This window comes from Rhincodon typus, chromosome 1 (genome assembly GCF_021869965.1).
Source record: "Rhincodon typus isolate 14 chromosome 1, sRhiTyp1.1, whole genome shotgun sequence".
Lineage (NCBI taxonomy): Eukaryota > Metazoa > Chordata > Chondrichthyes > Orectolobiformes > Rhincodontidae > Rhincodon > Rhincodon typus.
This window is the reverse complement of record NC_063332.1, coordinates 30,172,445-30,188,623: the sequence shown is the minus strand read 5'-3', so window position 1 is coordinate 30,188,623 and position 16,179 is coordinate 30,172,445. Positions and strand designations below refer to the sequence as shown.

Genomic DNA, 16,179 nt, shown 5'->3' with positions numbered 1-16,179 from the left:
TAGAAAATGTATTCTTGTAACTTATATTTAATTGTTCTGTCTATTTTTATGGAAAACTCAACCTAGTTTACTGCCTCAGGCCTATATTATTGAAATTCCATTTTTGATTAAAACGTTTTTTTTAAGTCACTTGGAAGGCGTATATTCATGGTTTTTTGAGTAATATCTAATATGTATTGAATTTATTTTTGGGTGCATATAATCAGACTGCAGAGGAGGTGAATCATTGTAAGCAAAATGCCAAAATGTATCCCATTTCAGTGCAAAACGTTAGTGGAGTGGTTAAATTTTAATTGGAAGCAAGTCACAACAGTAGATGTGATCTGTAGTACAGCAGACTCATTCCATAATTGATTCTGTGAGAATGGAATAGTGACAAAAATCATTAAAGTTGTTTTTACTGAGATCTGGACTGACAGTTTTAAACCTTGAGAAGGATATTGGAACTGTTTTCTCTAATGGTTTCATTTTAATGGTACTCCTTTGCTTCTGCTGTAAGTAAGTACTATATGTTAAGTCTGTGCGATTCCATTATCTAAGAAATTTCTTTACAACCATGTAGGACTGACTCCATTTTATTTTCTATTTTTACTTCTGATTTCAAGTCTGCCAAATAAAATTAGTCACCTGCTTTAATCTGGCTTTGTTTTTTTTAAGCCAAAACATTTCCCTCATTGCCGTTCTCTGTTTTTGTTGTCTTGGTTTCTTTTCACTGAAAGCGGTAAAGTTGCTGGGACTTAGTTCCCTGGAGAGTGATGAGCCTTGCCCACTAACACGTGTGATCCCAAACAATGATTGCTGGCAAAATCAATAGCCACTGTTTATCATGGTCACTAGACAACAATTAGGTGGATTTTCTGTCTCTCGTTGAACGGCACTAAGTGTTTAAATTGGATGTAAAGTTACTGTAGCACAGATTAGCAGGAACCAGGAATCAAAACTTGGGTCAACTTGGTTTGTATCACTCAAATCATTGGTGCCATAGTATTGTGATATTGACCAGTGAAGCTAAATTTTCACTGCAATGTTGAATTATTGGGAAGCATGCTGCTGAATGATGATATCAGTTTCCCTAGCGATTTCAAAGTTTATTTTGCATTTTTCTCTTGATGCTCTAAATTCAGAAAAAGTTTTGTTTTTCTGCAGCAGAATCTCTTCAGTATTAACTTGTTGGCAATAAGTAAAATATACACATCCATTATGAATTCTATTGGGAATATCCAACTAATTTCACATGGACAACTTTACTGTTTCTCCTGCAATATTTGGAAATCAGTTCATTGAATGTGAAGGGCTTTGGTACATCTTGAAATCTAGGAATTCTTTGTAAGAGATGTGCAATCCATAAGAAAAGACTAATATCTTTAATCTAGGTAGTATATGAACCCTGATCAAAAGCTAAAAAGACCTTGTCGCATCTATTGTACCTTGTCTACTTATTGGGAATTATAGAATGGGACCTCACTGCTTTAGGAAGTATAGGCAAGAATCCAAAAGCTGTCCTTTTATGGTGTTGGAGCTGTACCTTGCTGCATTCGACTGCATAGTCGATCAAGTTGTTTCAGATTTTATGACTTTGACAAAAAACGAAAGAACTGTGGATGCTGTAAATCAGGAACAAAAACAGAAGTTGCTGGAAAAGCTCAGCAGGTCTGGCAACATCTGTGAAGAAAAAAATCAGTGTTAACATTTCGGCTCCGGTGACCCATCCTCGGAACTGTGGGAGGGTCACCGGACCCGAAACGTTACCTCTGATTTTTTTTTTCTTCACACATGCTGCCAGACCTGCTGAGCTTTTCCAGCAACTTCTGTTTTTGCTGTTAGAACATAGAACAGTACAGGCCCTTCGGCCCACGATGTTGTGCCGAACTTTTACCCTAAACCTAAGGTCTATCTAACCTCCACCCCTACCTTATACTATCATCCATATGCCTATCTAATAGCCACTTAAATGCCCCTAATGAGGCTGACTCCACTACCCTCTCCAGCAATGCATTCCACGCCCCTACCACTCTGAGTAAAGAACCTACCTCTGACATCTCCCCGATTATCTACCTCCTTTCACTTTAAAACTATGTCCCCTTGTAAAAGCTACCTCCACCCTAGGAAAAAGTCTCTGGCTGTCTACTCTATCTATACCTCTGATCATTTTGTACACCTCTATCAAGTCACCTCTCATCCTTCGTTGTTCTAAAGAGAAAAGCCGTTGCTCTCTCAACCTTTCCTCGTAAGACCTTCCCTCCATTCCAGGCAACATCCTGGTAAATCTCCTCTGCACCTTTTCTGACTTTGACATTATTTTCTGATCTCCATAGTTGCTACGGCAACACAAAGCCAGAATTATCCAGAAGTGCGTAAGGGGCTGGATAGCCCGAAAGAGGTTCTCCAGGATACGCAATGCGGTCATCTATCTCCAGTGCTGCTATAGGCGCATGAAGGCACGCCGTGAGTTAAAGACATTGAAGATTGAAGCACGGTCAGTAGAACACTACAAGAAGCTCACCAGTGGGATGGAAAATAAAGTGGTTCAGCTTCAAAGAAAGGTAGATGTTCAGGTAAGAAAGAGGTCAGTCTAATTTCAGGTTTGTTGTAAACTTAACTTTCGCACAACAACACATTTTAGGACAGGTGAATAATACTGCCACATGTGCAAGTGAATAATAATCAGCGTCCCTGCTTTACCGAAACTTAAGTCCTATTCTACACGCTGGATTGTCTTCTGCAATCAGTGAGAAATCCAACTCATTCATTTGAATAATGTAAGTAAAATTTTTCACAGATTTCTTTTTTCTCTCCCTTTCTTAGTTTTCTGTAAGGCAGATGATCCAATAATCTTTGTGCACCTTGACCCAATGACTGTGGTCTGAAGAGTTAGTGCCCAATGTATATGATAACTTCAGATTTCACCTCTACACAATGTTATGTAATCAACAAACATCACGATATAGTTCTCAGTATTTTCAATCTCTTCGTTAGAAGAAGAGTATTTTCCCCATCTTCCCATGCTCCACTCAAATGAAAGGATTCATAATAGAACAGTTATTACTCTATTTTTATGGTGGCTACACTTGGTTTCCTTGTCTACTTTAAACTTTCCTTGGGAGTTTTTCAGTTCTCTGAATATAAGCCTTGCTGGCCACTCTAGTATTCTTTTGTTCATCCTTCGGCCATGATAACAAAATAGCACTGGTGAGTGAACTAACGTCACAGAGAGAGCTGAAGAGACCTAAGAGTACCATATTAGAGAATTCCTGAAAGTGGCCCCTAGCAAAACGCCATTTAGAATAGTAGCCTTGAATCTGAACTCCATGATAGAAAAGTAGTGATAGAAAACTCAAAACTTTGTAATAATATTTTGAAAAGTTTTGTAACCTACTTGGGAACCATTTTGATATAAAAATCCTAAAGCAAGTCAAGCAGAATGTCTTTTGTTTGTGTGAAATCCAGTGCAGTGAATGCTGCTTTATCTAATGGCTTGACCCTACCTGATTGTTTCCATAGAATAAGGAGCACAAGGCAATGACTGAGCAGATGATGACAGTGACCACCGCACAAGCTACTGAAATCAACAGACTGAACAAGGAGTTGGACCGATGGCGTGAACAGCAAGGTGACAAGAGCCGAGAAACTAGTTTACAAGAGGAAATTGAGAAACTCCGTGAGGAGCTTGGGAAATCCCAGACTGAACGCAAAATCCTGGAAGACACTTACACCAGAGAAAAAGCAGAACTTCAGCAGGTAACCAAAACTGGAAGCAATTTAAACGAGTTTATAACTGAAAATTAATTTATTGATCAATTCCAGGTACGTCATTTCAAAGAATAATATTGGCTTAGATTTTTGCATGTGCACACATCAACTATCTGCATCCGTAAGGAGAACTTACTAAATTAATAATCAGAATTAAAACACAGGAAAGATGTTATGCAGCAGACCACATCTCTACTGGTGCTAGTTTGTCCTCCAGAGCTGTCTACATTTCACTTCACTGCTTTTTTCTGTATTGCTATTCATGATTTTTCATTAAAAATGTTCAGAGAATTCCTCTAAACATGCATTTCTAATTCCTGCCTCAGTAACCACTTGACATGAAACATTCTATGTTTTGTAATCTTGTCAGAATTTATTAGAACTTTTCTAACCTTACCCTCTATTTCTATAATAATATTTCTGATTCTGCAACTGCTGGAACTGGTCTTTGCCAATGTACTTTCTCTAATCTTTTCATTATACCATGAATCTTTCCTTCCCTTGTCTGGTTTAAGGGGGGGAAAAAATGAAGCCTTTTACCACGACTACATCATCTTGTTTTTGTAATGAGTCTCCACTGTATGACTCTAATAGCCCTCCTGAAAAGGGATGCTGTGAACTACACTAAAACTGAGATTTAAACAAACTTCCTTTCATTACATAGAATACCCCATGTATGAAACTCATCACCTTGTTTGTTGTTTTAATAGTCTTTCCGTACTGCAGGGTCAACCAAGTTGAAACTCCAAATGAAGACCCTAGCTGTTATAAAGTTGTATTGGAATCTCATGACTAATTCTATGTTCATATTTAAAGTATCTTTTACTCTACCAGGAAAGGTTATTTCTCAGTTGGAAGGTAAGATTATTGTAGGCTGTAAAATATGTCTAATGACATATAAAGTCATTTTCCCTCTGGAAAATAAATCTCATGACTTCAACATTTGATTTCACTTCAGTAACTTCTAAATCCACCAGTACGACAGGCTGCACTTTCGTGTACTTCATTTCGTTCATTCACAAATAAGTGATAAGCATAGAACTGTGTCAGCATTTGTAATGTTGTTAGTTATTTTTAGCCAGTTTCTACATCAGAATGTATGAGGACGCATTTTTAAAATTTAAGGCAAAAATTAAAATTGACGCATGATTGGGGAATTGTAGAGGATAAACTGAAAGCTATATTTAATCATAGAATCCATACAGTGTGGAAACAGGCCATTCGGCCCAACAAGTCTACACCTCCCCTCCGAAGAGCATCCCACCCAGACCCGTTGCCCTATCCCTGCCTTTTCCCATGTCTAACCCACCTAACCTAAACATCCCTGGGCACTATGGGCAATTTAGCATGGCCAATCCATGTACCCTGCCCATTTTAAAAAAAAAAAAAAAAAAAAAAATTACATGGCACAGTTCTTGACCTGGAAGTGGTAGATGAGAAATACTCCATTCTCTAGCCTCGCCTCTGCATGTGAATGAAGAGTAATGATGTCTGAGGTGAGAGGTGCCCGGGGCAATAAACTTTGCCAGAAGTACGTGGAGTGTGTTCGGCATAAACTGTACACAATCATGGTGCTTCTTTCGTCGGTCACTGATTCAGATCATCTCAATTAATGCTTTCTGCGTAACCAGGACCAAAAGGGTATGACTTTGCTTTGCATTCATATTATCTAAGGGAAAGAGATCAATTATAGCATTAAATATTGTGTTTTTATGAACGAAGGAGAAGTTCTAGGTGATTCAAGTATGTGCTGAGTACAATTGTGTCTATAAAATATAACAACTGAGTCAAACGACTGCTTTTTATACCCTGCTTGTTGGTGGGTTGAGTGTTGGGGGTGTTTGGGAGGGGAGGTATGTGCAATTGAATAGATGGTTTATCTGCCAGTCCTGACCCCTCAATTTATTTGGGGGTGAGGGAGAAGCCAAGTGGCCCAGGTGTCCTTGGGCCTGTCGTACCTTGTTTACTCCAGTTGGTGTGTTATCCATGGTGTGGCGTGTGGGAAGCAACAGTTTTAGCCCCATGGCCTGGATTTAGGTAAAGAGCAAGTGACTTCTTTATGATTACCCTGCACCCACTCAAGAAATCGCCACCTCAACAAATCTAGCCCATAGCAACTGAATCGCAGTGGCAGCCTCCAGAGATGATCCATCCTGATGGGCATAGAAGCTGGAGTAGACCATTCAGCCCATCAAGCCTGCTCCACCATTCAATGACATCATGGTTGATCTGTGACCTGACTCCTTTTACCTGCCTTTGTCCATATCCCATAATATTTTTGGTTTGTAAACATCTATTAATCTTAGTTTTAAAATTAATTGATCTAGAATTAAAAAGCTTTTGCAGAATAGAGTTCTCAAATGGTACCACCCTTTGAGTTTATACGTGTTTCGTAACTTCACTGCTAAAAGATCAGCCTATTTAGCTCTGCCCCAGTGTTGGACTCCCTAACCAGGAAAAATTACTTTTGTTTATACTACCCCCTGCTCTCAAACTTAAACATTTTTTTAAGTTGTTCATGGGATGTTGATGTCTGGGTGTCACTGGCTAGGCCACCATATATACATCAAGATGGTAGTGGTGAGTTGCCACCTTGAACTGCTTGAGTTCATGCAGTAGTGAAACACCTATAATGCTTTTAGGAAGAGAGTTCCAAAATTTTGACCCCGCAAAACTAAAGGAACAGCTCTGTATCTTCTGGTCAGGATGGTGTATGGCTTAGAGGGAAATTTGCAGGTGGTGGTGTTTCCTTGTACCAGCTGTCCTGTTTAGGGATCCATTCATAAAATGTGTAATGGCTCCTTGTAATATATCTTTTGGTGTCCAATTGTATTTCTAATGAATCTACGCTGCACTTCCTGTAAGGCTAATGTATCTTTCCTGAAGTCTGGTGGCCTGAACTGGTCAGAGGACTCCATATGTGACCTAACCAGAGACATGTACAGCTATAGCATAACTTTTACCCTCTCATATTCTCATCCTCTAGATATAAAGACTTGAATTTTAATGTCATAGAGATGTACAACACAGAAGCAGATTCTTCTGGTCCATGCTGACCAGATATTCTAATGTAATTTTGTCTCATTTGCCAGCATTTGGCCCAAATCTCTTTAAACCCTTCCTATTCATATCCAGAAGCCATTTAAATGTTGTAATTGTGCCAGCCTCCACCACCACCTCTGGCAGCTCACTCCATACATGTACCACCCTCTGCGTGAAAAAGTTACTCTTTAGGTCCCTTTGAAATTTTTCTCCTCTCACCTTAAACCTGTGTTCTCTAGTTTCGGACTCTCCTACACTAGGGAAAAGACCTTGGCTATTCACCCTATCCATGCCTGTTGTGATTTTACAACTCTGTCTCTAAGGTCACCTCTCTGCCTCCAATGCCCCAGGGAAAATAGCCCCAGCCTATTCAGCCTCTCCCTATAGGTCAAACCCTCGAACATGGAAACCTCCTTGTAAATCTTTTCTGAACCCTTTCAAGTTTCACAACCTCCTTCGTATGGCAGGGAGACCAGAATTGTACACCGTATTCCAAAAGTGGGCTAACCAATGTCCTGCACAGCCACAACATGACCTCCCAACTCCTGTACTCAATGGCCTGTCCAATAAAGGCAAGCATACCAAATACCACTCTCACTACCCCATCTACCTGCAACTCCACTGTCAAGGAACTATGAGCCTGCACCCCAAGGTTTCTTTGTTCAGCAACACACCCCAGGACCTTGCTGTCAAGTGTATAAGTCCTGATTTGCCTTTCCAAAATGCAGCACCTCAGTTATCTGAATTAAAAAGTTGATAGCAGATGGAGTTTTTGATTATTTTCTGCACTTATCCAAGACATTACCTGGATGTATAGTGCTTTTGCCGTAGTCTTTCTGATCCCCTTACTGTATTAATATTTGTTCATAATTTTATAGTTCCATCGACATTGTTTACAATGCTTACTTGCTTTGGATATATGACTTTCTATCCCATCATCTTTTGTAAAATATAATGAATAGAAGGCCCCAGAACAGAACCTTGCAGGGCATTACCAGTCACATTCTGCCAGTTATCCTTACAGTCTGGGCTGAATCTTACATTATTTTGGCTAAATGCAAATTGCATTGAGTTTTCTAGGCAGTGTGTTGCTGCCAGGCCCAGTGAGTCCTCTCGGCTACCTTACCAAACGCCCTCATTAATTAGCTCCTACACTCCTGCGGTGTCTCTGTCCGATTATCATCCTCTTACCATGCCACTCGGCAGATATGGAGGAATTCACCAGCAACTCTTGCATCCACATCATGTTTAAAAGCCTGTCATGCACCCAGACAAGTACTTTCAGTCCAGAGCTGCCCTGCATGGTTCCTGGCATTTGCCCCAGACAAAGCAGAAAGGGGGAAATCTGTGCCCTGCTTTATGGGCAGGGACCTGAAAGTCCTGCTAGTGATTCTGCTTCCATGCATTTTAAACTCAAGCTAGTCATGTTTCATTTAAGGTCGTGCAGAAGTGGTACTCCCCCCCTCTTTTGTCTTTTTCCCCTCTCTTTCATTGTCTTTGTGATGCTAGCTAAGTCTATGCTGCTGCAGTGAGTGGCTCAGTTCCACATTCTGTAGTGTGCTTGCACCAGCCAAGCCATTCAGCAAGTATTCCTGATGTTTTATTCAGATCAAGACAACAGATTTTTAAGTTGGAGATAGTAGGAACTGCAGATGCTGGAGAATCCGAGACAACAAGATGCAGGGCTGGATGAATACAGCAGGCCAAGCAGCATCATACGAGCAGAAAGGCTGATGTTTCGGGCCTAGACCCTTCATCAGAAAAGGGGGAGGGGAAGGGGGTTCTGAAATAAATAGGGAGAGAGTGGGAGGCGGATAGAAGATGGATAGAGGAGAGGACAGGTGAAGAGGAAACAGGTCGAAGAGGTGGGGATGGAGCCAGTAAAGGTGAGTGTAGGTGGGAAGTTAGGGAGAGGATAGGCCAGTCCAGGGAGGACGGACAGGTCAAGGGGGCGGGATGAGGTTAGGTGGTAGGAGATGCGGGTGCAGCTTGAGGTGGGAGGAGGGGATAGATGGGAGGAAGAACAGGTTAGGGAGGCGGGGACGAGCTGGACTGGTTTTGGGATGCGGTAGGGGGAGGGGAGATTTTGAAGCTTGTGAAATGCACATTGATACCATTGGGCTGCAGGGTTCCCAAGCGGAATAGGAGTTGCTGTTCCTGCAACCTTCGGGTGGCATCGTTGTGGCACTGCAGGAGGCCCAGGATGGACATGTCATCTGAGGAATGGGAGGGGGAGTTGAAACGGTTCGCGACTGGGAGGTGCAGTTGTTTATTGCAAACCGAGCGTAGGTGTTCTGCAAAGCGGTCCCCGAGCCTCCGCTTGGTTTCCCCGATGTAGAGGAAGCCACACCGGGTACAGCGGATGCAGTATACCACATTGGCAGATGTGCAGGTGAACATCTGCTTGATGTGGAAAGTCTTCTTGGGGCATGGGATGGGGGTGAGGGAGGAGGTATGGGGGCAGGTGTAGCACTTCCTGCGGTTGCAGGGAAAAGTGCCGGGTGTGGTGGGGCTGGAGGGGAGTGTGGAGCAGACAAGGGAGTCACGGAGAGAGTGGTCCCTCTGGAAAGCAGATAAGGGTGGGGAGGGAAAGATGTCTTTGGTGGTGGGGTCGGATTGCAGATGGCGGAAATTCGTTGGATCTGGAGATTGGTGGGGTGGTACGTGAGGACGAGGGGGATTCTTTTTTGGTTCTTATTGCGTGGACGGGGTGTGAGGGATGAGTTGCGGGAGATGTGGGAGACACGGTTGAGGGCGTTCTCGACCACTGAGGGGGGGAAGTTACGGTCCTTGAAAAACGAGGACAACTGAGATGTACGGGAGTGGAATGCCTCATCCTGGGAGCAGATGCGGCAGAGGCGAAGGAATTGGGAATAGGGGATAGCATTTTTGCGGGAAGGTGGGTGGGAGGAGGAGTATTCTAGGTAGCTGTGGGAGTCGGTGGGCTTGAAATGAATATCGATTTCTAGGTGGTTGCCCGATATGGAGACGCAGAGGTCCAGGAAGGAGAGAGAGGTATTAGAGATGGTCCAGGTAAACTTAAGGTTGGGGTGGAAGGTGTTGGTGAAGTGGATGAACTGTTCGAGCTCCTCATGGGAGCACGAGGCGGCGCCGATACAGTCATCAATGTAACGGAGGAAGAGGTGGGGTTTAGGGCCGGTGTAGGTACGGAAGAGGGATTGTTCCACGTAACCTACAAAGAGGCAAGCGTAGCTTGGGCCCATGTGGGTACCCATGGCCACCCCCTTTGTCTGTAGGAAGTGGGAGGAATTGAAAGAGAAGTTGTTGAGGGTGAGGACGAGTTCGGCTAAGCGGATGAGGGTGTCAGTGGAGGGGGACTGGTCGGGCCTGCGGGACAGGAAGAAGCGGAGGGCCTTTAGGCCATCTGTATGGGGAATGCAGGTGTAGAGGGACTGGACGTCCATGGTAAAGATGAGGTGTTGGGGACCGGGGAATTGGAAGTTCTGGAGGAGGTGGAGGGCGTGGGTGGTGTCACGGACATAGGTAGGGAGTTCCTGGACCAAGGGGGAGAAAATGGAGTCCAGATAGTTGGAGATCAGTTCGGTGGGGCAGGAGCAGGCTTTTTAAGTTGCATTGTACTGGAAAGTGAAGGCTGTCAATTACTGTGAAGTAGAACTTGTGCCGAAATCCGCATATGTGTCACTGTTAAAATCTTCTAATTGGATACCTTCATATTGAGGCACGTTATGCAGCCTCAAAGTGCAAAGTTAGAAATATGTTCTCTATTACACAAGTAGCAATCTATCTGTTTTTATTTATCTTCTTTTGCTGCAGCTTATTTTTCCTCTAGTTTTGGTAATTACAAAATTCCTCTTGTGGCCTATTTAAGTACCTGAAACTGAAATCTTTACAACTGAGCATTGTCAATCTTTTCATATCTGGATCTCTGTTAGAAAACAGGCCTTTGGACTGAATTTTCACACCAGCATGCGTTTTTGTCCAGCTTCCAACATGAGCAATGGTACCAGTGTGAAAGAAGGTTGTGTGAGAAGTTTTATTTTTCCAACAGGGAAAGAAAGATAAATTGTATAGCATTTATAGCCCCAAGCTTTGGCCCCTTGAGTAGAAACATCATGTTTACGACTACCCAACTAAACATTAATAATTTTGAAGTCATCAACAAATGCTGGCAAATGGGACCAGATTTATTTAGGAAATCTGGTCAGCATGGATGAATTGGACTGAAGGATCTATTTCTTGCTGTACGTCTCTATGACACTACAATCACATTGACCCCCATCTTTCTTTTTTGGTGAAAACAGACTCAACCTATTCAGCTTTTTTGACTTGATTTCTCACTTGTTTAGCTTGAGGGGGTGCTGTTCCTTCTTTGTTACTGCAGTTAGGGGAGGCGATGGCCTAGTGGTATTATCACTGGACTATTAATCCAGAGATCCAGATGACGTTCTGGGGACCTGAGTTCCAACCCTGCCACAGCAGATGGTGGAATTTGAGTTCAATAAATATCTGGAATTAAGACTCTAACGTTGACCGTGAATCCGATGCAACTGTCAGAAAAACCCATCTGGTTCACTCATGTCCTTTTAGGGAAGGAAACTGCCATCCTTACCTGGTCTGACCTACATGTGACTCCAGACCCACAGCAATGTGGTTGACTCTTAACTGCCCTCTTGGCAATTAGAGATGGACAATAAATACTGCCTAGCCAGTGAAACCCTCATCCCGTGAAAGAATAAAGAAAAAACAGTTGAAATCAGCCAATTTAGCTGAGTCCAGGATTTGTTTTTCCCAGTTGATCACATTTATCAGTCACCAGTTGCCCTCAGAAAGTGGTAATGAACCTTCCCATTGAGTAGGAATTATTTGCACAGCTGATTGGCTTACTAGGCTATTTCAAAACGTATTATGATTCAGTCATATAGAGTAGAGTCACACACAGGCTACCTGCATAAGACTAAATAGGTAGAGCTGGCAGATACCTTTGGAGGAACTTGGGAAAACCGGTTGAGTTTTTATGGCAATCAGATTACTTTTGTGTTCACAACTTTCTGTGCTAGTTTCATTAGGTTCACTTTTACAACTTCTGGTGAAACTTAATCTTTCAATCTTTACTCATAACCATTGCAATATCAACAGGCACCTTTCACATTTATATGACCAGATACTATCCAACAGCATTTATAAAAAGCATGAGAGGAACCTATAGAAGGAGAATCAAGGACAAGAACAAGAGACAGAAAGGGGAATAAGAAAATGGCTAGGTAAGGAAATCAAGGGCCAGGATCAAACATAGCCACAGTGAAAAATAATGGGAACAGGACAAGTAATGTTAAAAAGATAAACCTTAAGGCTTTCTCCCTCAATGCATGGAGCATTTGCAATTAACTGGATAAATTAATCATGCAACTAGATGAAAACAGGTATGATATAGTTAGAATAGCAGAGACGTGGCTGCAGGGTAACCAGGAATGGGAGTTGAACATCCAGATGTATTCAGTATTTAGGAAGGACAGGCACAAAGTAAAAGGCAGTGGAGTTACATTACCAGTCAAAAACGAAGTTCAAGTAATGATGAGGATGGATATTAGCTCTAATGTCAAAGAATGTCATAGAATCCATACAAACTGTTTCCACACTGTAGAGATTCTATGATATTCTATGACATTGAAGCTAATATCCTTCCTCACCATTACTTTACCTCCCCAACCGTCAGAGCAACCCACTCAGAGCCATCCCCCTATAACCCACCTAATCTACACATTCCTGAACACTACGGGCAATTTAGCATGGCCAATCCACCTAACCTGCACATCTTTGGACTGTGGGAGGAGACCAGAGCATCCGGAGGAAAACCACGCAGACACTGGGAGAACGTGCAAACTCCCCACAGACAGTCGCTGAGGAATGGAATCGAACTGGGGCCCCTGGCGCTGTGAGGCAGCTGTGCTAACCACTGAGCCACCACGCTGCCCACAATCTTGTAGAATCTGTACGGGTAGAGCTTAGAAACACCAAGAGCCAAAAATACATTAGTGGGAGTTGAATATAGACCCCTCCCAAACATTAGGGGTGGTGTTGGGAATAGCATTGAATGGAAAATTAGAGATGCATGCAATAAAGAAACGTGTAGTTATGGGTTGGATTGAGAAAATCAAATTAGTAACAATATCATAGAGGAGGATTTCATGGAACATATATGGGATAGTTTTCTGGACAATTATGTTGAGGAACTAATTGGAGAATTGGCCAACCTAGACTGGGTATTGCGTAATAAGGAAGGAATAATTGGCAATCTAGTTGGGTGAGGCCTCTTGGAGAAAAGCGACAATATATGGTAGAATTTTTCATCATGATGGAGAGTGACATAGTTGATTCTGAGACCAGGGTCCTGAATCTAAATAGAGGAAACTGTTATGGTATGAATGGGAGTTGTCTATCATAGATTGGGGAATGTTACTTAGAGATGCAGAAGAAAGGCAATGGCAAATATTTGAAGAACACAGGTGAACTGCAGGAATAGTTCATTCATGTTTGATGCATAAATGAAACAAAAAGGTGGCCAAACCATAGCTAATAAGGGAAATTAGAGTATTAGATCCAACGAAGAGGCATGAAAATTGGCCAGAGAAAACAGCAAACCTGAGGAGTGGGAGCCAAAAGAAGTCAAGGGGATTGATTTGAGAAAGTGAAAATAGAGCATGAGAGTAAGATGTGGAGAACATAAAAACTAACGGTAAAGGTTTCTCTAGGTATGTGAACAGAAAAAGATTGGTGAAAACAAGTGTTGGTCCATTACAGACAGAAACAGGGAAATTATAATGGGACGGCATGGTGGCTCAGTGGTTAGCACTGCTGCCTCACAGTGCCAGGGACCCAGTTTCAATACCACTCTCGGGTGACTGCCTGTGTGGAGTTTGCACATTCTCCCCGTGTCTGCGTGGGTTTCCTCCGGGTGCTCCGGTTTCCTCCCACAATCTAAAGATGTGCAGGTTGGGTAGACTGGCCATGCTAAATTGCCCATAGTGTTCAGGGATGTGTAGCTTAGGTGGGTTATAGCGGGGATGGGTCTGGGGGGATGCTCCAAGGGTCGGTGTGGACTTGTTGGGCCAAATGGCCTGTTTCCATACTGTGTAAGAATTCTGTAAATAAAAAAAACAGCAGAAATGTTGGGGAATACACAGTTTAATGACCATGAGGAACTGAAGGAAATCTGTATTAGTGAGAAAATAGAGTTTGGGAAGTTGATGGGATTGAAGGCTGATAAATCTCCAGGCTTTATAATCTGCATCCCAGAGTACTTAAGGAAGTGGCCCTAGAAATAGTGGATGCTTTAGTGGTCATCTTACAAGATTCTACAGAAGCAAGAACAGATTGGAGTGAAGCTAATGTTAAAGCCTGATGTTGGTAATGGTGAAAATGCTAAGGTCCATTAAAGAATGTTTAATAGCAGAGCATTTGGAAAACTGTGGCAGGATTGGACTATCAGCATGGATTTAAGAAAATATAAATTATGCTTGACAGATCTACTGGAATTCTTCAAGGATACGACTCGAGTTGAAGAAGGTGAACGAGTGTGTGTGGTTTATTTGGATTTTCAGAAGGTTTTCAACAAAAGTCCTACATCAAGGAGTAGCATGTAACATTAAAGTACATAGGACTGTGGATAGTATATTGAGATGAATTGAGAACTGGTCGGCAGACAGAAAACCGAGTAGGAATAATGGGTCTTTTCCTGAATGTCAGGCAGCGATTAGTGCGATACTACAGGGATCAGTGCTAGGACCCCCAGCTATTCACAGTATATATTAATAATTTAGGTGAAGGAACTAAATGTAATATCTCCACATTTGCAGATGACAAAGTTGGATGGGAAGCTGAGCTGTGAGGAGGATGCAGAGGTGCTTCAGTGTGATTTGGACAAGCAGAAAGGGTGGGCAAATGCATGTTAGATGAATTATAATGTGGATAAAGGTCAAGTTATCCACTTTGATAGCAAAAGCAGGAAGATAGATGGTATTTTGGGCTTCAAAGTGAAACGGTTTGAGTACAGGAGCAGGGATGTGTTGCTGCACATGTATAGTATGTTGGTGAAACCACTCCTGGAGTAATGTGTACGGTCCTGGTCTCTTCATCTGAGAAGGGATATTCTTGCTATAAAGGGAGTGCAGTCCTGGGATGGTGGGGTTGACAAATGTGGAGAGGCTGACTCAGTTATGATTATATTCACTTCAGTTCAGAAGATTGTGGATCTCATAGAAATCTATTCTAATGAGAAATTCCACCAAGACGAGACATGATAAATGCTGGAAGGATGTTCTCGATGGTGGGGAGTGCAGAACCAGAGGTTACAGTCTAAATATAAATATTTAGAACAGAGATGAGGAGAAATATCTTCATGTAGAGAGTGGTGAGCTAATGGAATTCACATACCACAGAAAGTGGTCTAGTCAAAACGTGTAATTTCAAGAGCCCATTAGTTATAGCACTTGGGGCTAAAGGGATCAAAGGATATGGGGAAAAAGCGGGAACAGGCTATTGTATTGAATGATCAGGTGTGGTCATATTGAGTAGTGGAACAGACTCGAAGGACTGAATGGCATACTCCTGTTCTTATTTTCTATGTAATTTAAATAGGGTAACGGACGTAATTTGTTCCAAGTTGCTTCCATCCATGTCTTGAGGCTACTGACTTACTGACCTGAAATTATGTACTTCATCTCACAGATAGGGGGCAGCTTCCTTGATGCACAAAAGCAACAGACACCAATCTTGATTAATGCCATTCAGTTAGTCACGTTGTGTTCCATAACTTCACACGCAACTTTGTGCATTAACTTTACACACTCAGAAGAATGAACTCCGTGACTCCTCAGACTATAGTCGATTGTTAATGCTGATCTTGCAATAGTTTGCTGAGTTTTGCACCAGTTGTCATTATCAAACCAAAGGCAATTACTTCAGTTGCTTCAGAGACTACTGCAATGTTTTACTGCTGAGTACATAATATAGCAAAGAGAGGCAGTTTTCTCAAGTTTTTGCAGATTTTTGTTTTTCTAAATTAATGTCAGAATGAAAAATTTTCTAATAAAAGTACCAGTATGTCTAGAAGTTGGAACTCTGAATCCCTTCTGATGTACTTGTACTTAAATTTTTTTTTTTTTTTTTTTTTTTTTATTTTCAACAGCAGAAAATGTAACCCTTTGCCAACTTTGTAAGCAATCTTTAAAAACAGAAAATGCCATTGATAAGCATCTGTTACAGAGATAGTAGGAACTGCCGATGCTGGAGAATCTGAGATAACAAGGTGTAGAGCTGGATGAACACAGCAGGCCAAGCAGCATCAGAGGAGCAGGAAAGCTGATGTTTCAGGTCTAGACCCTTCTTCAGAAATGGGGGAGGGGAAGG

General features: G+C 42.1%; 1 protein-coding gene across 2 annotated transcripts in view; it reads left to right on the top strand.

Moving 5' to 3' along the window:
• myo5b (myosin VB) overlaps window positions 1-16,179 on the top strand; it is a 239,750-nt gene that overhangs the window by 171,232 nt on the left and 52,339 nt on the right. For both annotated transcript variants that reach the window (XM_048599568.1, XM_048599561.1), the window contains exons 21-22: window positions 2,316-2,555; window positions 3,502-3,738. In XM_048599568.1, coding sequence (XP_048455525.1) covers window positions 2,316-2,555; window positions 3,502-3,738 — 477 coding nt within the window. The remainder of the gene's footprint in view (window positions 1-2,315; window positions 2,556-3,501; window positions 3,739-16,179) is intronic.